The sequence below is a fragment of the Neopelma chrysocephalum genome, unplaced genomic scaffold (genome assembly GCF_003984885.1).
Source record: "Neopelma chrysocephalum unplaced genomic scaffold, ASM398488v2 Primary Assembly neopelma1_24, whole genome shotgun sequence".
NCBI classification, from domain to species: Eukaryota; Metazoa; Chordata; class Aves; order Passeriformes; family Pipridae; genus Neopelma; species Neopelma chrysocephalum.
In genome coordinates, this window is record NW_020897693.1 from 23421698 (window position 1) to 23442724 (window position 21027).

At 39.8% G+C, this 21027-nt stretch overlaps 1 protein-coding gene across 3 annotated transcripts in view; it reads right to left on the reverse strand.

The window, feature by feature from the left end:
- The window catches only part of ZFYVE26 (zinc finger FYVE-type containing 26), a 48902-nt gene that overhangs the window by 23456 nt on the left and 4419 nt on the right, over nt 1–21027 (reverse strand). The window contains exons 4-22 of one of the 3 annotated variants that reach the window (XM_027708380.1): nt 20430–20982; nt 18944–19074; nt 17895–18059; nt 16711–16799; nt 16278–16438; nt 12919–13101; nt 11699–12352; nt 10738–10827; nt 9981–10049; nt 8747–8898; nt 7269–7467; nt 6684–6947; nt 6384–6503; nt 5940–6104; nt 4849–5076; nt 3365–3470; nt 1974–2710; nt 1240–1436; nt 266–370 (exon numbers count right to left, since the gene is read on the reverse strand). In XM_027708380.1, coding sequence (XP_027564181.1) covers nt 266–370; nt 1240–1436; nt 1974–2710; nt 3365–3470; nt 4849–5076; nt 5940–6104; nt 6384–6503; nt 6684–6947; nt 7269–7467; nt 8747–8898; nt 9981–10049; nt 10738–10827; nt 11699–12352; nt 12919–13101; nt 16278–16438; nt 16711–16799; nt 17895–18059; nt 18944–19074; nt 20430–20982 — 4368 coding nt within the window. Of the gene's footprint in view, nt 1–265; nt 371–1239; nt 1437–1973; nt 2711–3364; nt 3471–4848; nt 5077–5939; nt 6105–6383; nt 6504–6683; nt 6948–7268; nt 7468–8746; nt 8899–9980; nt 10050–10737; nt 10828–11698; nt 12353–12918; nt 13102–16277; nt 16439–16710; nt 16800–17894; nt 18060–18943; nt 19075–20429; nt 20983–21027 lie in introns of those variants that run through there. The other 2 variants (XM_027708384.1, XM_027708392.1) reach the window with 2 other exon arrangements.

Consider the following 21027-nt stretch of genomic DNA (forward strand, 5'->3'; position numbering starts at 1 on the left):
TATTTTAAAATCTGCAAAATTGTATAAGAAAATAACAGGTTTTATCTCAGAGTAAGAGTTACAACTTAAGAATTATTCGGTACATGTAAATCTTGACATTAAACAAAGATCTGCATTTGTTTCTGTAGCACAGAACTGAGTAAAGAAATCCTTCCTCCCAAGGTAATCTCCACTGATCCATGTTTTAAGATGCTATTTCAATGAATTCATCTACTCAAAGTTTAATGTATTCTAATCCAAAAAAATTCACTTAATGATGCCTAACCTTTGCTTTCAGAATGATATTCATGACAGTCTGGGGGTCATCACTGCAGGCTTTTTTCAGATCCTGCCAGTCATTCCACAATGGTTCGTTTTGCACATTCAAAATCTGAAAAAGTTAATATTAGAGTAGCACAAATTTTAAAAGTTTAATCTACAGCAATCAATAGCCTATGAAAACAGCTGACCTGATCACTTCAAGAGCTGCTTCATAGAAAGAAAAAGTCAAAAAGGAGACCCACATTGATCTTTAGCCCTTTTCAGGGATGATGAAATGCCCTTGTACTCCAAAAAAACCATGCAATTGTCTCAGAGGCACGAGTCTACAAAGCACATTTATAAGGGAAGTTTTTTCTAAGATTATATGGCAATAATTATGGATGTAAAAGTACACGTACACTGCAGACATTGCTGGTACTAACAGAGAGACAACTGAGCTGTCAGCAGAATCCCCACTAGACACAGCTCAGCAAGGATGATTCCTCTTTTTGCTCTGTTTGGCTTCTCAGTCTATGCTGAACTCCAGCCCAGCCTGTCTGACTCAACTTGGGTATCTGCACTACCCTGCAGTGAGAAGAACTGACTGCAATACAAACTCATTCATTGGACCACTAGTCTTGTATACCGTCTGCACGTCTCTTATAAAATTATGAGTTGCCATGGAAAGCTTCTAGAGGCTGTAGCATTTGTATAGAATGAAAAAACAAATACTTTGCAAAACAAGCAGACTCACATAAATGTTTACATATAATCACGTTTGCAGACCTGAATGTTAATGGGAGAGTGGGACAGTTATGAAGGAAAAAGCTGAGTGTTAATTGGATACTTCATTACTTAACATGAACTGTTTTGGATGAAAGACTTGAAAAACTATCATGATCTAAAACAAACGAAGGGCTAAAACTTTTCAGAGGGCAAGCATATTAGCTTCCTGCTGCCTATTTCATCTCACTGGTTACCTGAACAATGACTTTGTACCTTTTGATAAACCTGAAGCTCTTTCTTCCTGCTCTGCAGGCTGGCTTTCAGTTCATTGGTTACACCCTGGTCAGAGATGCAATAAGCTAGGATTTCCAAACAGGCATCAAGGGGCCATTTGTCCAGACAGCGCAGGGCCAGCCTACTTCTCAACATGGCATTTTTTACTGGGAACAAGTATTGCCAACCATCCTTATCTGTGGAGGAAACAAAACACTAGTTTGAAATTCAGTTTCTATAATTTGGAAAATAAAAATAAATCCCTATCCTTGCTGGATCACACCACCAAAACAGTACGGGGCTGAAAAATTTACGTAAGAGTCATCCCAAGCATCAGATTCATGGGAAGTAACCAAAGTTAGCATCAGACACTTACTATTCAGACTCCAAAAGGCACGTCCTTTCACAGGACACATCACCCATGCATGACAATGACACTGCTGTAAGAGGTGTTCCATTAACAGTACAATGATCACTGTCTCCCGATGTTTTCAGCTCTTCACATAAAAATAACACCACAGATGCATTCCAGTTCTCTCGTACTAAATTGGTCAGGATTTGCACATTTGCAAAACAGAAAGTACACCATCAGAGAAAGAAAATTCAGGACAAAGGAAGGAAAAGGATCTATTTCCATCTCTGGATTTGCCCAAGGACCACTACTTTAGTTTCTGCATTCTTCATTAAAAAGAAAAAAGATGAAGGTAAAAAAAGTCTGACTTAATCCTTCTTACCTTCAGCAGCTGCACAGCTCAGCACAGCATCCTTCACATTGATTACTTCCTCCACATCTTGACTATACAGATCCAAGACCTTCAGAGCCCTGTCCCAATCCTTCGCAGCGAGAGCTTGTTCAAAGACTTCCGCTAATACTTTAACAGCTGTAGTGGAATGTAATCCTAGGAGAACCAGAGATATGTATATCTTGCCAGAGAATACAGTAGCCAAACTATTACCTTCCTCTTGATTCTGAAGGGGCTCGATCATAGCAAAAAAAAATCGTTCCAATATTGGGAACTTCTTCAACAATGTCTCACACTCCCTGGAAATCTGTTCCAAACCTAAGGGCACCTCCCGTTTGCCCCGAAACTCCATCCAAGACAAACTTGATTTGTGAATTTTCTGTATATTAGATGCACTTAGACATGCCACTGTGGCCATTAGCTTCGACTGAGACTTTAGGAAGTCCAGGGAGGAGGCAGTCAGTGTGTGCTGGCTCAAGTCATTCAGAGAGGATGGGGCCTGAGTGGAGATATCCTCAGAGGTCACTGCAGAATTGTGAATAGGTATTTCAACATCTGGCAGGCACTGGTAGGCACAATGGTGTGCCAAGTTGCTGATGTTCGTCAGAAGAGACTTTGCCTGGCTGTTTTGCCTTGCACTGCACAAGGACAGATGTTCACAGCAACAGTTAACAATAACCTGCTGCACATTCAAGTTCAACTCTTCTTTAGCCAGGAGAGAAGAAAGTCTGTAGGATTGAAAACAGAACTGGCTTACCCAGCACAATTTACACTTACATATTTTCATAAATATTTTAAATGCTTTGAGAAACAAGCCCCCTAATATTCTTCCCAGGTACGTACAGAGAAAGATTACATATCCCATTTTTACTCAGTATGAAAAAATTGCGTAGAGCACAATATCGATAACTAAGGGCTTATGCTGACATTCCTTTACAGAAAAGGAACTTACTCCTCAAACACTGACTTTTACCAACGCAAACCAGGGCAAGAGTCATGCCTGGTATTCTTAATAAGCCCTACTGGTCTATTTTATTTTATTACATTGCTAAGCTGCAAGGGCACTCCTCTGAACTGTCACGCATTCGGTTAAAAAAAATCCACATAAATGCATCCTCACTTCACAACAGACAGTAATTGTTAAAAATATGGAGCCACTGTTTTCCCTATCAAAAAATCTTCAGGTAGGTGGAGAAGCCAGTGACTAAGCCCTTCCCTACACACTAATCCTTGCAGCATCAAGTGATGAGGTGGTGGGACACAGTAGGCTGTACCTGTACTACCTGTGATAAGTAGCCAGAGAAGAATTTAATCACGTTTGAGGTACAAAGTCAAGAACACCAAAATAACCTACAGAAGTATATTATCTGAAAAGCACCAACCTGTCAGGATGAACTTGCCTCTCAAAAACAAGATGGGAAAGCAGCTGAGATGGACTCTGCTGCAACAGTATGAAAGGGTTCCCCACTTTAACTTCTGAAGATATATCTTAAAAAAAAATCAGAATATTTATTATAATACAAATACATTAGCTTAATACATTAACCAACTCTTATTTTAGAAACATAAATTTTAAGAGCCTGAGTCTGAAACCACTTTGAATAAATTCACAGAGGTCTAAATTCACATTAGAGTGGTAAAATGCAGAGTAAATTGCAAGGCATTTATGATTATGATATGCCTCTCAAATGTAGCACCACTGGTTCACATTTTACTGGACCTATTACCAAAACAGGCAGAGTGGAGATTCTTTGGAGTGCCTTTAAGCAAGATCTAGATTCAAACAGTTTAGCAACTCTACTTCAAACTTGCACAAAAATATATTTCTGGTGAGAGGTAGAGAATGTGCGGAATTAGTTTCTGAGGAGTCTCTGGATGTAGATTAATGAGACCATGCTCTATTCAAGTCAGTTAGCAAAGGCAGAGGGAATCACAGGTGTACAGCTACTTTTACAAAAGGAGTGAAACCCTGGCCACAATTGCTAAAAAGCATTTGTATCCTCTACCAAGTTATGTCAAGTAACTCTGAACATATTCTCATAAGTTACCTTTTATCTTCCAGTACAATAAAATTTCCCCCAAACTCACCCAGTCCCTAAATATTGTGCAATTTTTTGCTTTGGCAATTAGTCAGTGAGGACTGAATTATGTCCAGGCAGAAGTTACAGTTGGCACGGCAGTGATCTGAACTGAACCAGCATGGCTGTAAATGGATCTTCACCCTTTCTCCTTATTCTCTTGGGAAGGTATTCTCTGAAATCAGTACTGTGGTATTTTACAGTAGTGCAGCTCAATTACTGTCAATTTTAAAAAACAGACAAGCATTTTTTCTCCTAGCACAGTAAGTTGTTCCGTTCTTCTGACAGCTTTAAGTGCTAATGGTGCATTCCTTTTCATGGACAACCATCATCTGCTGATTCTATGAAAAAATTCTGCCTAGTTACCTCTGCATGGCCTTCTGCACATTCTTTGCTTATCCCTGTGGAGCAGAAGGGCACTTGCTGCCTCTAAGGGAGCTGTAAAGTGTACAGTATGCTGATCCACTGCACGTGAAAATCAATCTCGCCTTACAGGGTAGTGCTAAGAATTTTTGGAGGTCAGGGGTTGTTTGTTTTGTCTAAATGGAGTGCAGAATCTGTTCTCATTTTCCTGCTGCCATCGGCTATTTTTATCTGAGCTGTGGGTGTCCTAGATGTTAAGAAACAAACTTGAAAAAATGTAATAATCAGTGGAAATCAAAAGATCTGACTATGCACAGGTAGCAGGCATGTTTGGCAAGGAACAGTTTTTGCACAATTACCTTCCAGAATCAGGCCAGTCTGGGTACCTGCACCTCAGCTCAGACTTTTCTGTAGAAACCTCTTACCTAGCTCTGCATTCAGGCTTCGTAGCACAACAGCAGCCAGTGTACTGATGTAGTCAAGGAAGGCCTTCACAAAATTTGTCTGTGTGTTGCTCTCTGGCATGGTTTGGGCATGTTGGTCAAGAGTTCTCAGCAGAAGCTGTGTTTGATTCCAAACAAGGTGCTTCTCCAGCTCCACAGGTTTGAGAGAGCCCTGGTCCACCAAGGTGCCAAGAAGACTCCCTTTAGAGTCTGGTTGAAGAGAACAGATGTACATCCAACATTCAAGGATTAAATGTCAAGAAGGGGGGGAGGGAGTTTGGGGAGAAAGAGAGAGAAATGCTTTAGGTTAATTTTCTCTCTGCAATTATAGATCTCAGTACAGGCATTATAATTTAATTGAAAGCAAGAGAAGTTTTCACAGCAGAATAAATCTGTAGTTCATCTAAATTGGTAACCATGACCCAAAATATATCTAGTTCTGTGTTGTTAACACTTATTTTAAAACATAAGTGTTGACCAGTCCTTGTGCTCCATAACATTTAGCTCTTAGAGCTCACTTAAATTTTTTTCTTCAAATATTTTAAAAACACCAAAAAGCCATTTAGAAATTTGGTGAATGGGGGAAAAACAATGGAAAAAAACCACCAGCACTATATAGTGAAGAGAGGCATGAGAAAAAGCAACTGTGGAAGAGTTCTTCTGAAAAGTTTTATGAAAGCTCTATGAAAATTAGAAGGTATTACGATATTACAAAGGTTTTATAAGTTTATTTCCATTTTCTTTTTAAAAAAAAAGAAAAAAACAACAGTAAGGATACACCTATTTATCTATAAGTTGCTGTATTAAAATACACTTAAAGAATTCCTTGCTAGGACTGAAGAGAAATAGGACAAATAATAACTTCTCTGACAAGTTCAGAACTTTAGCTTTGAAAACTAATGCTCAGAATATAAGAATTACAGATAAATTTTACACTTTGCATTTCTGATTTTTAAAATATATATTCATGCATATGTCAAAGAGCATTACTACCAGATTTATTGTTATCTGGAAAGGCCAAAGCAAAAATTTAGAGCCATATATCAGTCTTCATGATCACAAAAATAACTCACCCACAGAACATTCAACACATGTCAGTGCTTTTAGGATTTGATCCAGATTTTGTGATAAAACAATTTCATTAGTAATACTTTCTTCAGTCAAGGCAGGGTAGCAAGCTTGGAGAAGGTCTACAATACTGCATCGAAAATGACTCCCTATTTTCTCATCTGAGAACTCTACAAAGAGGGAGAAAGAAATGGCAACTGTAACAAAGAAAGAAGTATGTTTTGCATAGAAAAAGGCCCACAGAACCAAAACTGTATTATGATACAACAAATTCAAAGCATTTCAAAGTTTATTCAGACTTGAGCTTGGGTCATGGTCATCTCCCCCCTCTGTTTTTTATTTTAAATGTTAAGCTAAAAAATGGAAAGTTCGAATATCCATTGCAACAGAAGGCAAAAATTTGATTTAAGCACATTTCAGCAGAAAGCCTTATCAGTAAAGTATACTACCTGGCTTGGATTGACCTTGCGATGTGCAGGAATAGTTGAGAATTTTACTTATTTGCTGGAGAACTGCTGGGAAACCTTTTACACCTTCAGAGTGCAGTAAGACAAAGTCAGGTCGGTGGCCTGGAACAGTCATTGTGCAAAAGTAGACAAAGTTAAAGTTAGGAGTGGAAAAAGGAGAAGCTAACATGAAAGTACAAAATGAGATTTAATTAAAACTTGTGTTAGCACAAACGATGCAGCACAGAGAGACACTTTCTGTTCCCAGGCCCATATTGATAAACACAAAAATCAAAAGCCTACCCCGAGTTTCCAGGCTGTGGTACAGTCTTCTTTCTGCTGTCTCCAAAAGTTGTTTGCATGTCTTCCAAAGATGGCACTGAGTACAAGCTAGGTCAAACGCTGCCATTGCTGAAGGACTGAGGTCCTCGAGGGCTTCCCGCAGAGGATCAGTATGCTCCAGCTGGATGTTCCTGATCCAGAAGTTTTCTTGGAAAGCAGGGGCAAGACTTCCAGAAGTTGCAAGCAATTTATCAGTAACATCCGAGATGGAATAAAATACCATACCTACATGTGTCATCAAAATACACAATCACTAATTAAACAGCATAATTATCTCAGATCCTCTCATGGGTAACTATTTTTTAATGATTATAGAAAATAATTCCATAGGTGGCCTGCTTCATGGACCAAACACCATAGAATGGATACAATTAATTTGGCATCAACAGCGAGTTTCAGCATCCTTAGTCTCCTTTTGACTCAAAGAACCAGCACATACTCTTCTGAACAAACACTACTTATTTTGAAAGTATTTAAATTGCTTTCTCCTGTTTTCCACTTCTCCTTCACCTTTTATGAGAACAACTGAAAAAGGCCTGTCCTTACCAGCTGCTGCTGCATTCCCAATAGCTTGCAGAGTTGAACGGCCACCGCCAGATTTCCTGATGCCTCCAGTGCCATCTGATACTTGATTCTCAATATTGTGCTCCACTCTTGCCATTTCTCGTACTGCCTCTTGGTAGCGCTCCATGAAAACTAATTCACCATAGCAAGGGGAAGTATCCAGATTAAACATCAAAGCCACCTTACAAAAACAACAATAGATATAATTACGGAGCATGTCAAAAGAAGTTTTCACAGGTCAGAAAGCTTTGGTGGGTTTTAGAGATGAAGGAATAAAATAAAACAGGTACTTTAACTGAAAAATGTCCCCATAGACACAACAAGCTGAAATGGTGGGGTTTTTTTCTAGAGAGTTTTAAAAAGGACCTTAGAGACATTTTTCAATTATTTTTATAAAGCTCAGCTATTATTTGCTGCAGGGCTAGTGCTGAATTAATTTCCATAAACCACAGCTTTCAGAACGACTCTTCACGATTTCAATACACTATGTAACAAGAGAAATCTATTAAGTTTGCCCTCCAAAGTAAACTATTTTAAACAAATTCTTATTCAGCAAGGAATACCTTCTAGAAATTTAAACACAGAGTAGCTAGGCAGAGCTGTGCAAGTTCCTGTTACCAAAACAACAGAACGCAAACCAAGCTTAAATTCTTTATCATCAGCGATACTGAAAATCAAGGCAACAAAGCAAAACAAAAAGTTTCTTTGGCCCTGCAAGTAGGGAAAAGATGAAGTGGCAGGCTTGGCATCAAACAGAACTAATAGGTTGAGCACTAAGCTGATGTTAATGCAATGCTTAAATGATCTTAACTGCTCTGATATGGCTATCTGAAACTTAGCCATGTCACTGCTTTTTGCAGAAGATCCAATCATTTATGCACATCAAGATGTTTCTTCAGAGCATCAACCCAAAAGCCACACAGACAAAGGTATGTTGTCAAGGAACAAAGAACTACAAATGTGCAGACTGTCAATTTCAGTTTTCAATACCACGAATTTAGCCTCAAAACATACCTCTGTCAAATAAATGTAATCACCACTTTGGCTCTGCTTTGGGTGAGGAATACATTTGCATGTTTCTGCCAAGCTTACAAGTGGCAGAACGTCGTGGTTTTGAATCACTGACTAACAAAAGCAGTTCAGATGCTGCTTTCTCATGAGGCTTTACACGAGCTCTTTGTGTTCTTCATTCAGCTGAAACACTGTGCTTGGTTAGCTCTCATCAAGCATATGCATGCTTTGAGAACCCAGGTTTAGAGAAAAGTATTTTTATATAATAAGGCAAAAGAACACCTGAATCCTTGGGATGTTGGTTTGCAATATCTTTGTTCCTTTTACTTGCTTCTACTTCTGAAGTGATTCTTTCATTTGGAATGCAGATGCTTCAGCCCTTTGCTTGCTAAATGCAGAAGAAGCAGGAACTTCATTCAAAAATCAAAATAGACATGCAACTCATTTACCTGATGGGCTTCTAAGAAGTTTCCTCTCAAAACACAAGAAACTAACAGTGATTCTGGAGGGGAAAGCATCATAGGAATGAGGGGGTTCTGCTGATGTGGTCTAGCCCTGCTTTCCAAATCACTCGAGCCAGACACACTACTGGTACTTCCCTCTGCAAGAGAGAATTAATCAGTACATAGCAAGGAAAACACATTTCACTGGATAACAGCAACCTATTAGATAACAGCATTTCATATATTTAACACAAAAATATAGGAGCAGTTACAAGCAAGTTTTAGGGTAAAGAGGTCAACATCTTGTTAAAAATTCTCATAATATTTCACTATTTGGTCAGAACTTCCAGTTTAGATCTCAGCCCAATGGTAACATTGTTCAGCAGTTACATAACATGCATGCAGTGCTAGGGCACTGGTTCAATCTGGATAAAGGGAGAAGTCTAAAGTATGGGACCTATTAAATCAATCCAGCATGCCTAAGCATGTTTTAGGTTACATGGTTGTGGCAATGGATGTTTGGAAAGAGTCCTGCCAAAGGTGGATTGATGAATCAGAAGTTTTTAATGTTGTTTAAACTCATGTTAAGAGGGCTCTTTACAGAGCCACTGCGTTTTCCCCTATACCTCCACTGTAAATCCCTTATCTCTTGGGCAGGAGTGTCCTGGGAAGATGTCCCAAGGTGTTCTCATTGGTCCTTTGTTAACCCCTTCCTTATTGGCTGTAAACCCCTTACCTTGATTGTGACCCCTCACCTGTGATTGGTCCCCAAGGGCTATATATATAGCCCCCTCCCACATTAAACTTCCTCTTTGGTCCTTCCCTCCCTGGTGGTCTGTGTGTGCTCCGTGCGGGGTCACAGGGCCATGTGGTGGGGGGAGGGTGGAAGGGCATACTCCTTCCAGGTGATGGACTGAAACAAGGCCTGAAGGATCTCTCCCATCCAACAATCTACCGTTACATGGTTACCAGTCCACTAACTTTTTTGATGGTCTGCACATCACTACATTGCATACTGTTTCCTGCAAGCCAAAGATTGCAAGAAAAATCTAATTTTTTTATTCCAGAAGAAGATATATATTATTCTAACTAGAAAAAGTCAGCCAAAAATGGGAGCTCTGAGAAGTGAAAAGTTATAATTCTGTCCTGTACAGAGCAGTAATTCACATTAACTAGTCAAGCAAATACTTCATCGTGCACATTGACAAGACAAAGAAATACTACTTTTGTGGGTTAATACCTGAGGTACTGGTGCTTAGCTCACTACTTGTACCTTCTAATGATGGACTGGAAATTCCCTCTTTCCCATCTAAAATGCAAACAAATCAAAACCAGCATATTAAATGCACTTTTTCTAGAAAAGGTAATTAAAACTTACTGCAAATAACAGATCGGGCAACCTCAAGAGATATTCAAGAGTACCTCACAAATCAGCCACCACTGATGTCTATGGTAAATGCAAAAACTGCTGATTTGAAGAAAATGCTGGGCAAGAGACTATGTTGGGGTGGTCCATCTGACTCACGTCAGGTACTTTAAAGCTTCTTATTTTGGAACATGCCACTCCAAAACCAGATATGCCTTTTAAAGGCTAAATAGAGAAACGGTGAGGAACACAACTTTCTCCTGAGGCTGCCAATTTACACCACAAACTCCTGCAAATTCACATCCTAGATAATACTGTGACAGGAAAGAAAATATACCAAACAGTCATTGGACATAGTGGAGAAAGGGAAAAATTGGTACTGCAGTTGAAATCCTCCCCTGCCCCAAATCAGACTATGTATGGAAGAAATTATTTAAACAGGTGAGTTTTAGGAAAACAATCTCAATCCAAGTGGGACTGGACTAAGATACTTCAAACCAGTCAGAAAACCAACAGGAATAAATCTAGTTCTCTACTCCTCGGTCATTAAATCTAATTGCATTCAGCTGTGAGCCCAGCAAAATTATGTGCGTTTCAGAGATGTCTTCTCCAAGTCACTTTTTCAACCCACCTGCCTTGTACCTTCGAGATCTACTCCGTTTCTTAAGGCTGGAGCGCCTGATTAAAGAGCAGTATCTCCTGGAGGCTGCAAGTTGATGTTCTGTGAAAGATTTAAGCAAAAACATTACCAAATGGCCAACAACTGTTATTTGTCTGTCTTAAAGAATCTAGCAGCACATCTACATAGGTAGAACTCTGATGGTAAATCTCCAAAGGAAACACAGTTATCTCAGCTAAGAGCTCTTCTGCAGTAAAGTTTAAACCAGCACCTTGATGTAATTTTGATGCGATTCAACCAACAGTGTATTTTTCACATTCACATCCAAAGTTGCTTGGAACATACTCTACCTTCTACACATCCTTCATGAGTACTAACGGGCTTTTCCAACTTAAATGATTCTAACTATACAGAAAAATATCTATAGTCTAAGTATATAAGGAGCTAGAAACAAAGCAAAAATTATAAGAATTATAACAGTAAAAGAGAGAGTTTGACTTGTTTTGCTGAAACAACGGGGTTCTTCAGTAATGCAGGGTAGTATGAACCCCGACCCAGGCAACAACTCTGCTACATGTTCCTAAAATTTCCAGACTAGGTTAAATCAACACTGTCCAGAAATGAGCTGAGACTATTTGGCTTGCACTAGATCCAACACCACCATGTGTCTTCATATCACTGCACTGTGACTTGTGACAAAGAAGTGGGAGAAAGACAGGCAAACAGAAGCAGTGTGTCCACAAAGAGGAGGGAAAACAGAAAACCCAAACTTCTGATTGGCATAGAGATTGCTCCTGTTGGAGAATGGTACAAGAACCTAGTGATCTTCAACTAGGTCACTCTCCCAGTATCTGCCAGAATGTGCTTTCTCAGTAAGATGCTCAGGAAATTTAGTCTCTGAATGAGATCACTGCCTGGACAGTTGTAAAAGAACAGTGTTGATATATTAGAAAGTGCAAAATAGAAAGCCTACCTGCATTTCTGTTACTCATCACCACCTTGAATCGCCAGTGAGCTTCAGAAAGGTATTTGGAAAACTGTAACATGCGACTTCCAAAGGTATCTCTGCTTGCAGAAAGGTTCAAGCACTCAGTAAGCTCCAGTTCTTCACGAAGCACATTACTGGAGTCCCATGGGAGAGAACTCTGAATTTCTTCCAGATGGTTGAGAAGCAATGTGAGGAAGGCATCCATGGCCACATCATCCACTAAAAATCCAGTAACATCATTGGTGAAGTGTTTCAGATCCAGGTAGCTCAGCTTAAAGGTTTCACAGCTTTTGCCACCTAACATCGAGTCACAAAGATCTCGGGTATCTGTGTGAACTGTCTGTGCAGCCAGCAGGTGCCCCTCTAACTTCTTTTCAGCCTCTATTAGGTGTTGTGGACTTTCTGAGGTGGAAGACCAACAACTAGCACTGCCTTCTACAGTCCTAGTAGTACTCTTTTTGTCAAGGTCTTCATCCTCTGCATAGTCCTCAGGTAGAAGAGTCTCAGTATAGAGGTCACTGTAGGAAATAAAAAGTAAGGAGAAAATATTCTCCAAAACCTCCAGGCGCAGAGGAGCAGGAACGCTCCTTAAGAACTGCTGACACTTCAAAATGTACTGAGGAAATACTGAAGACCAATCTGTATAATTAAAAAAAAAAGAAAAGAACATTTACTACATTTTTCAGGGGTTCCTTTTAAGAAAATCCTAGAAGAGGAAAGTGTCCCAGTGGCTCAGACCAAATCACTCCTCCACAAACCAAGTAAATATATGTCCAATATTTTACATTTAAAAAGGTAGTGTGCCTCCTCCCTCTGAGTAATGCCAATTATCACTTTGTTCAATGATGTGCAAATTCAGATTACACCCATTTTAGCTATTGAATCAGTTTCAGCTCTAGGAAATCAAAACCTCTTACAAAAGCATCCCTGCCACTACCATCCTATGTCTAATATCACTTTCTTTTTGCACTGTAGTTTTTGGACAATTACCTTAAATGTTTTAAAACAAGGCAGGTAGCTTATTTATATCTGTTATTACTAAAGATAACAACACCTCAAAGAAATGCCACTATGCTTGTTTGCAAAGCATCCATAGCCCACTGAATAAAAACACCGTATGTACACAAGGTGCAACATTATTCCAATTCAGAGCCCAGCAATTGGAGAAGCACAAGCTACTGAACCTGAGAAAGGAGGCCAATCACCTGCTGGTTCCCCAGAAGTTGCATCCTCAGGGATATGACCAAAAAGGCTGCGTATGCAATCCTTGCACTTGGAATGCTTATGTGAATTCACACAGAGAGCATAGATAGCATACTTCATGGCACAAAACGCTCGGAAGAGCGCCAGATTGCGCTGCTGACTCAGGGTGTTAGCGAGTGTTGCTGCTGTGGAGGGAAATCAGAGCAGTGAGGCGGTAGGACGTAGACAAGAAAAGTTAATTTTCTCCTGCAGTTCCTGCACAGCAATATTTATCCAGTCTTTCTTCCTCAGTGTCACTTCCACCTCATCTTTGATCTATCTCACTGTTAATTTTGGAAAAAAGACCAAACAACCCAACCCACAACAGATGGGCACAGAAAAGTCAGGTCTGGATCCCTTTCTAAAAAGAAAATTTTCTCTGCATTTGTGTAACAGGGCCTGGCTACAGCACAGAATGACCAAAATCTGCTCATAACGTGTCTCATTAGAAGTATGTGGTTAAGCTATACCGCTTCATTTACAACAGAGGGACAAACCCTCTGTCATTTCAGCATCTCAGAATTCTGTGTTCTAGTACACAGTAGATAAGTAGGGAGACAGTGTAGACTGGCTATGATCATTGTGAGAATAGAGTACCACCACTGCTACAGATTTGTGCTAATAAATAGGTATCGCAGTTGATTCTACCCACGATTCAAGAAAAAGTACAGTCCCACAAGTCTCCTTCATACATTTATGCTAAAAGTGACTTAGAGAAGTACTGCACTTCTCCCTTTTTTTTAGGAAACGTATCACATGCCAGAGACATGATCCCTTAGTACAACAGAACAGCAGAACTGCAAATTATGTAAATTCACATCATCATCCCCTTCACCCAGTCACACAATGTTGTGTCATATGTTCTGTTATGAATTATCCAACTACTGTACAAAGGTTAAAAAAGACAAAAAGCCCACAACAGACAAACAAACAAAAGACAACCACACACAATCACACAGGGTGTTAAATTAGTGCTTGCAATCCACTCTCCTGTATGCTTATACAAGGGGTAGACTGTCCCTCTGCCTACTGTCATACAGGGAAAGCATTAGCCAAGTTTTTTAAATGAAGCACGAGTACGAAGCACAATGTACTGATAATGTCCGCATCCAAACCCTGGGACTGAACAGCATTACTTAACCTAGAAAGTGTTTCAGCACTGTCCTCCACAAGGTTTGAACATGATTGCAAAAAAAAGCACCAGCCTGAACTCTTCTGAAAACTACAGAGCAGCCAAGACAAAATGACTGAGAGCACAGTTGGAAACCACTATTCCCTATCACTGTCATTCTAAACAGCAACAACAGTGGAAAGTATAGACAGAACTGAGGAAACACCCAAGTACGAATCCTTTGCAGAACTCACATGGCCATGGAAATGCCACAGTTCACCAGCAGCTTGACACTGATATGTAGACACCCAAAAAGCTCTCAATACCACTGTCTTAAGAGGACTTCAGGCAGGTAAAGCCTGAGATTTGACAATCCTCTGAAACAGAGAAATAGCTAGCTGGAGATACTACAAGATACACACTGGTAATAAAAAATAAGTTTAATACACTCTTGCTTCGCATGTGGAAAGACTTGGATGCAGTGAGTCTCTGTCAGTATCTCCATCTAAATGAATCCTTTTCATTGTACCAATACTGAAGAATTATTCTTTAATGATAAATATTTTTCTTCCTATGCCAGAAACCTTATTCTAGAATACTGTAACTCATGAGGAAATTGCTATCCACCATTTCTTTTGTTAGTGTGACTGATCAAAGCCAGTGTTACCCATGGCCTGAACGCAAGTGTCTACCAATACCACTACTTTGGTTACAGTAATGCAGCTGACAGATGTCTATGAGAAAGAAGGGGAAAAAGAGGAAGTATGTGGGGTGAGGGGAGGAGGCCTGTTAACACTACCATGTCAGATGAATCAAAACTTTATGACTCCTCTCTTCCTTCTAAGTTTCGAAATAGATTATTCTAAAGGAGATTCTAATAGACTGTGTTTATAGAATTATCTGAATTTTGCAATAATCACTGAGTTGAAAAGAGAAGGAGGACTTATCTTCCATTAATTAGTTCCATAAATTACTGTGATACAAAAAAAAAGAAGAGAAACCGCAGCCAGAGTTATTTTGCTACAGTCATGCAGTTCCCAGAAGATATGATGGGACTGCCTCTTCCTGTTTTTGAAGTTTTGACAGAATTTAAGCAGAAGAGAAATAAAATGTAAGAACTGGTTAAAAGAACCCAAAACCAACACCAGCAGCAACAAAACAATTTCAGAAAGCAGGACACTGAAAATTAAGATCTATATAGAGTCTCAATAATTACATCTTTTGAGACTATTCAAGACAACTGTTGTGATATTTTTAACACCAAAACCTGTAAAAGTAGAACTGGGAACCAACATCACAATATGATACTGGAAGGAGACAAAACTGCTTCCCACTAGGCAACCTGGAAAAATCTGTGCAAGATCCATCACTGAGAGCTCTCCACACAACTTAGGTTGAAATTACACATGTACAAATTCCAAACTATAGAAGGAATAAGGCACAAAAAATTGCAGCTTCTTAGGTTCTAGTACACACAGGAAGACTGAGCTTCTACATCATTATTCAGAGGCCCTAAGAGAAAACAGCCTTAAAATAGCAGCAGCTGAACATGGACACGGGCTGCAATCAAGAGTGTCCAGGGAGAGTCACTTCTAAGTGAACTGATGTGTTTAGTAATCTCAGGTATTTTAGGCACCCAAGTAAAACACGGGAAGGTGAGAGAAGTGAGGCAGGAGTTATGTAAACACAGCCTGTAGGTACACCTTACTGATTTAAATATTGGAGTAAAGTTGGTAGCACTTATTATTAGAAGAAAGAAAAAACAATTTGTACCTTTCAAAAATGAAAATGTTGTAGTATGAGATATTGTCTATTTCATCTGGTTTTGCCCTTTGATTTTAAATTTAAGTGCAGAGGTGACTGAAATCCAAACCATACACATACACTTCAAACTAAGGGTATTACACAGTACAGAAGTTACAATGAGCAGCACATTTTAGGAACATGTACAAAGTCTTGTTACCATTTTGAAGCACTTTCAGAGATCTCTGAGATGCACAACTCCTTCTTGGGAGACAATTTACTCCCTAAAAGAATTCTAAAATAATTTCCACATACTCTCTAGATTTCTTCCCCAAAACAGCTGACAAGCAGTATCTTACACAGTCACAGAAGCAGGTCAAAAGAACAGATTCTTCCTGGCAGAAATACTGAGCATACACACTCGATGGATCAGGAGTTTTCTGTGTTCTCACGACCCTACACATTTACCCTGCATCTGTTGGTCTCTAGCAGGAACCTTTTGAAGAAGCTCAATAACATCGTCTTCATTCAGTGCCAGAAGATTAGTGAGATGATGCAGAGAGTACACTGCAGTGTGGCAATCCAGAGTGTGCAAGTGTTGCAAAAGAACATTCCTTGGGACAGTAATACTACAAGAGAGAACAAAGAGGTGGCACAGATTTAGATCTCAGTCAAGTTTAAAGATGTAACTACCACTCTAATTCTGACTGAACCAAACTACTGCAGTTAAAAAGAAAAACAAAGAACATAACTGCAGCCCATGAAGCAATTTCGAGCCTTTGTGATATACGGTCACTGTCAGATGATTAGCCAAGAAAATAACACCTTTCCTATTTGCATACATAAACTAAGAGGTAGATTTGGCAAGACAGTTTGGAAAAAGTCTTTCTGATCACTTTACCTGTTTTGCTGCATGCACCATTCAAGAACTTCCACATGAGCCCACAGCCCATCACAAAAATCTTTCAATACTGAATCATTGCACAGATCCTAAATGGAAAGACAAATAAAAGAACCTCTTTACAACAAATCCCTCAATCAGACAGCAGAACCCAGCCTGTGTCACATATGGTATGTTCCTAAGACTTCTTTACCCAGATAATAACTTTCAAATACAGAAAATTACCAGTTTTATTACAAAGCCAGCAAAGAAGGGTTATTCTGATGGAACATAGAGGTCAGTCAGCCTCCCCCTGACACATCTACAGACCACGGAAAGGTGGCTACATCTGTTTTCGAGATGAGTTTTTGAAATGCAAATTAATGCTTCTTAGTAACAATCCAAAAACTCTAGAACTAATCATGTACTAGAACAGATGACATACTGGGTAGCAGACAGTTATTCTCCTTTTCCATGTGCTTTTCTATTAAAGATGACTGCCTGCTAAAATCAGATCTCAGAGTTTCACTTTGTGGAGGCTACTGAATAGACAATAACTCCCTTAAGGCAATATCAGTCTCAAGCTGCACTATGATCCAGCAGTACAAGGCTCATCATTTCCACACTTCTGCCATCTAAGCCACTTGCCAGCCAGAAGACATCACCTGAAGTGCAACTACACCCTCAGAGCTGGAACCCTCTCTTCTGCACAGATGAAGGCTGTCCCTAAACAAGGCGGATCTTCCACTCACAACTCTTGTAATTTATCGTTTCACTGTGAGAATAAGTATGGGGAATTTCCAAGCTACTCTGTTGCTGAACTCAGGCTAGCTGTGACCAGAATTAGCCACTATCCAAGGATGACTCACTGGAGGAAATTACACAAAACAAAGACCCCCAGGTCTTTTCAAAACATCAATAACCATTGCTGTTTTTCTTTCTTTGTTAACAGCAAAAGCTGTAGAGTTTATGCATGAGAAACTTTCAGAGTCTCCTGTGCAATCACACTCCCTTCACAGCTGACCAGTAAGAAGGAAGGAAAGTGTCCAGTTATGTTACCTACACATAACTGTAGCATCTTAGCTTTCTAAAATCCCATTTTGAGAAAGACCAACATTCTCACTGAAGACTCTCTGGTTTTACTTATTTTTGCAAACAAATTGCATTATCTGGACTCAGACTGGGATACTGTCACTTTCTTTCACCTGAGTTTTGTGTAGAGTCCTTAGCAATGCTTTTGCTGATTCCAAGCTTTGACAATGAGTCCATCCTAGCAACACTAAGAGGCGGCTAAGGGGGTTGAATTCTCTCCTCAACAAACTGTTCAGGCTTGAGTAGTCTTCTCTTTTCAGTAAAGTTAATGCAGTCACCTAGAAAACAAAAGGAATAAGTATTTATTTTTCCAAAATGTAGAGACCCATAGTACTGGCAGACTATGTAAGCAAGTAGCCATTTCAATATTAGCTTCATTAAAATAGTGAAGTTCTGCATCTGGACGTTCCCTGAACTTACATTTTCCAAACCATCAGATTACTCATCAGTAAAGTTGTCTTAAGGAAAAAAACATCATTTCAAATGCTTACTAAAGAGCCAACTCACACTCACTCTACATTATCTTTACATTCCTCCTAGTGATTATGTCTCTGTCAAGGGCATTATGTAGGAGACTTCTATGACCATATTACTTAAGAGTGGAAATATGTTCAACCTTCAAAACTCTCATTTTAATAGTGACCACCTCTCTGCATTTTACTTTTTGTATCTATGTAAATACATTCAAATCAATAAATTTCAAACACTATTTTTCATCAGGTCTTCAAGTTCTTTAAAACATAAATTTTTAAACATAATTTATTAACATAAATTAAAACATAATCTACCATGCAAACTAATCTCACACCACCCCCAAGTCTAACAGCATCAGAAAAGCAAAGCAACAAGTTCAAGGTAATGAGGTAAATTGAGTATCCAACAAAATTACAAGCAGAACATGGGACTTCTTAAATCCTGAAGACTTAATCTTCAGTCTGCACGAAGATGAGCTCTTCCCAAAATCTCACTAGCTGTTTTATGTTCATCACACAGCTGCAAGTCGGGGAGTTAACACCAGTAACCCCCTTGTTCCAATTAGTCATAACCCCTGGTAAACACTGTATGAATACAGAATGCTTCTGTGCACCACCAAGATATGATCAATACGGGGACTGACTTTGGCCTCCATTGGGTTTCCCTGTTAATGATTTTATGGCTGTACCAGAATCTGTTCCAGAAAGTGCTTGCTGCTGCTCAAGCAGTAGAAATAGGCTGTCTTCCAAGAAGAAGCTTCTATGGGATCTGAGAACAAACTCATCACAGTTCGCTCTGTATCCAGCTGCTCAGATGAACCTAAAAAACATCACAACAAGATGTTTCCAGTAGAGAGGGGTACCTTTAACAGAGGCATAATTGCTACTGATTTAAACTGAGAAACACTCAACATTTTCTCAAACACTAATCAGCTGTTATATGTTAACAGCTAAGATTCTCAAGTATTGTTACTGGATAAGAAGAAGGCCAAGCAGAAAAATTTGATAAAAAGGTCAGACTGGAAACCAGGAAACTGTCTGGACAGTCATTAACATAGCAAGAGCCTGCTGAGCACACAGATTGTTTGCATCAGCTCAGATCACCCTGCCTGACTTTGTTTAGCCATACACATATTCTCTGTATGTTTCATGAATTCTCTCTTGTGCTCTGAGATGCTGTGCTGCTTTGCAGGGCCTTAGCAAGGACTTGTGCAGCACAGGAACTTCTCAGATCTGTGCAAAGTGAGAGTGAAGGTATGTGGATCTCCATTTCTCTTCCCCCACGAGGAAGCACGAACTGTAGTTATTACCAGAAATGCTGGAGTTGGCCACACTAGCCCGAACTTCCCTTCAGGAATCCCTATGAGGGAAGGGAGAAGAGAGGATACAAACCCCAATGACTTACACCTCCGTGTACAGAGGCGAGCAAAAGAGGGTAGGCATTCTAGTTCTTCCTCCTTGCACACTTACTTGCCACTTTACTGTCAAGATCATGGGCATCACTTGCCATTCAGTTTCAGCTGAGATCCTCATAGAATATGCTGAGTTGGAAGGGACCCATCAGGATCATCGAGTTACAACTAAATGTACCAGTCATAGGGAGCTAGATAAAGGTTGTGAAGTTATGGCTGGTACAAAACCAACAGCTGGGCTCTGGCAAGTGAGCAGGTAATCAAACTGCATCTTCTTTCCAGATGGGATATCAGCCCACTCCACATCTCCTTCCACTTTCAGAAGTTTACTTTTCCAGTATTAAGGGGTTTGAACATTTTGAGATTACTGAGGTAACTGAACTGTTATTGGCCAGAAACAGAACATCCTCCAACACGGATGACCCTGAGCTGGAGTCATACTTTACATACCTAAGGACTGTCAATCTTCTTACAAGCAAGGTCTTCATCAAGAGAAATGCTGAGCAGATTGAAACAGAGGGGTGGTAAAGGAAGTGATCAGAAAAGAAGATAGCATAGACTGCAGAAATGTAGAGAGAGAACCGGTGTTCCTATGCCAATTCCTTGCTTTAAGGATCATTTTAGCATCAACTTTCACAAGACCCTGCGGTTTATTAAGGCACCTTAGCAAGAACACTGTCTGACTTCATGACAACTTGCCTGTTGTATGCCTTAATGGTTTTGTTAAACAGGAAATTAAAACAAAGCAAAAAGTGAAACAAACCTTTTTGTATAGATTTTGACAACAAAAACTTCTCTCTTGTTCTTTCTGTGAGAACACTGCTATAAAGGCTTAACAGGCCATGGCTCTGTTTCCTCAGCATACAGCCTAGTAGCTTCTCCTCCCTCAGTGGGCTTCCCTCAGCCCAGCACACATCCAAGAGCTCCCTGAATAGGTGCCTTACTTCATCTGCCTGATGTTCCACATCAAAAGTCACTATACTGAGAGCAGCATAAATTGTATCTACTAGTTCTCTTTGATCTAGTTTGACTGAAATCTCAGAACTGCCCTGGAGCCTCTGCAGAGATTTCAAGGAGTCAGAAAGAAATTCAACAAATATGTTCTGTAGAGAGCGATACTGCTGGAGTGAAGAGCTGTGTGTGCCTTGTTCCTCCTGGAAGAACTCCAGCAGGGCTTTTGCCCTTTGGGGAGCCCGCAGCAAAAGCTTCCGGAGAGCTGAAACAACATCCAAACTGAATTTGTGAGAACAGTCATCTCTTCTTTTGCTGTCTGTGATGTGCTTGTTCTGGGTGCACTCAAATGCTTCAAACAGTTCCTGGTAGGGAAATAATAAAAGAGTAAGCCTTTTAGACTCCATTAA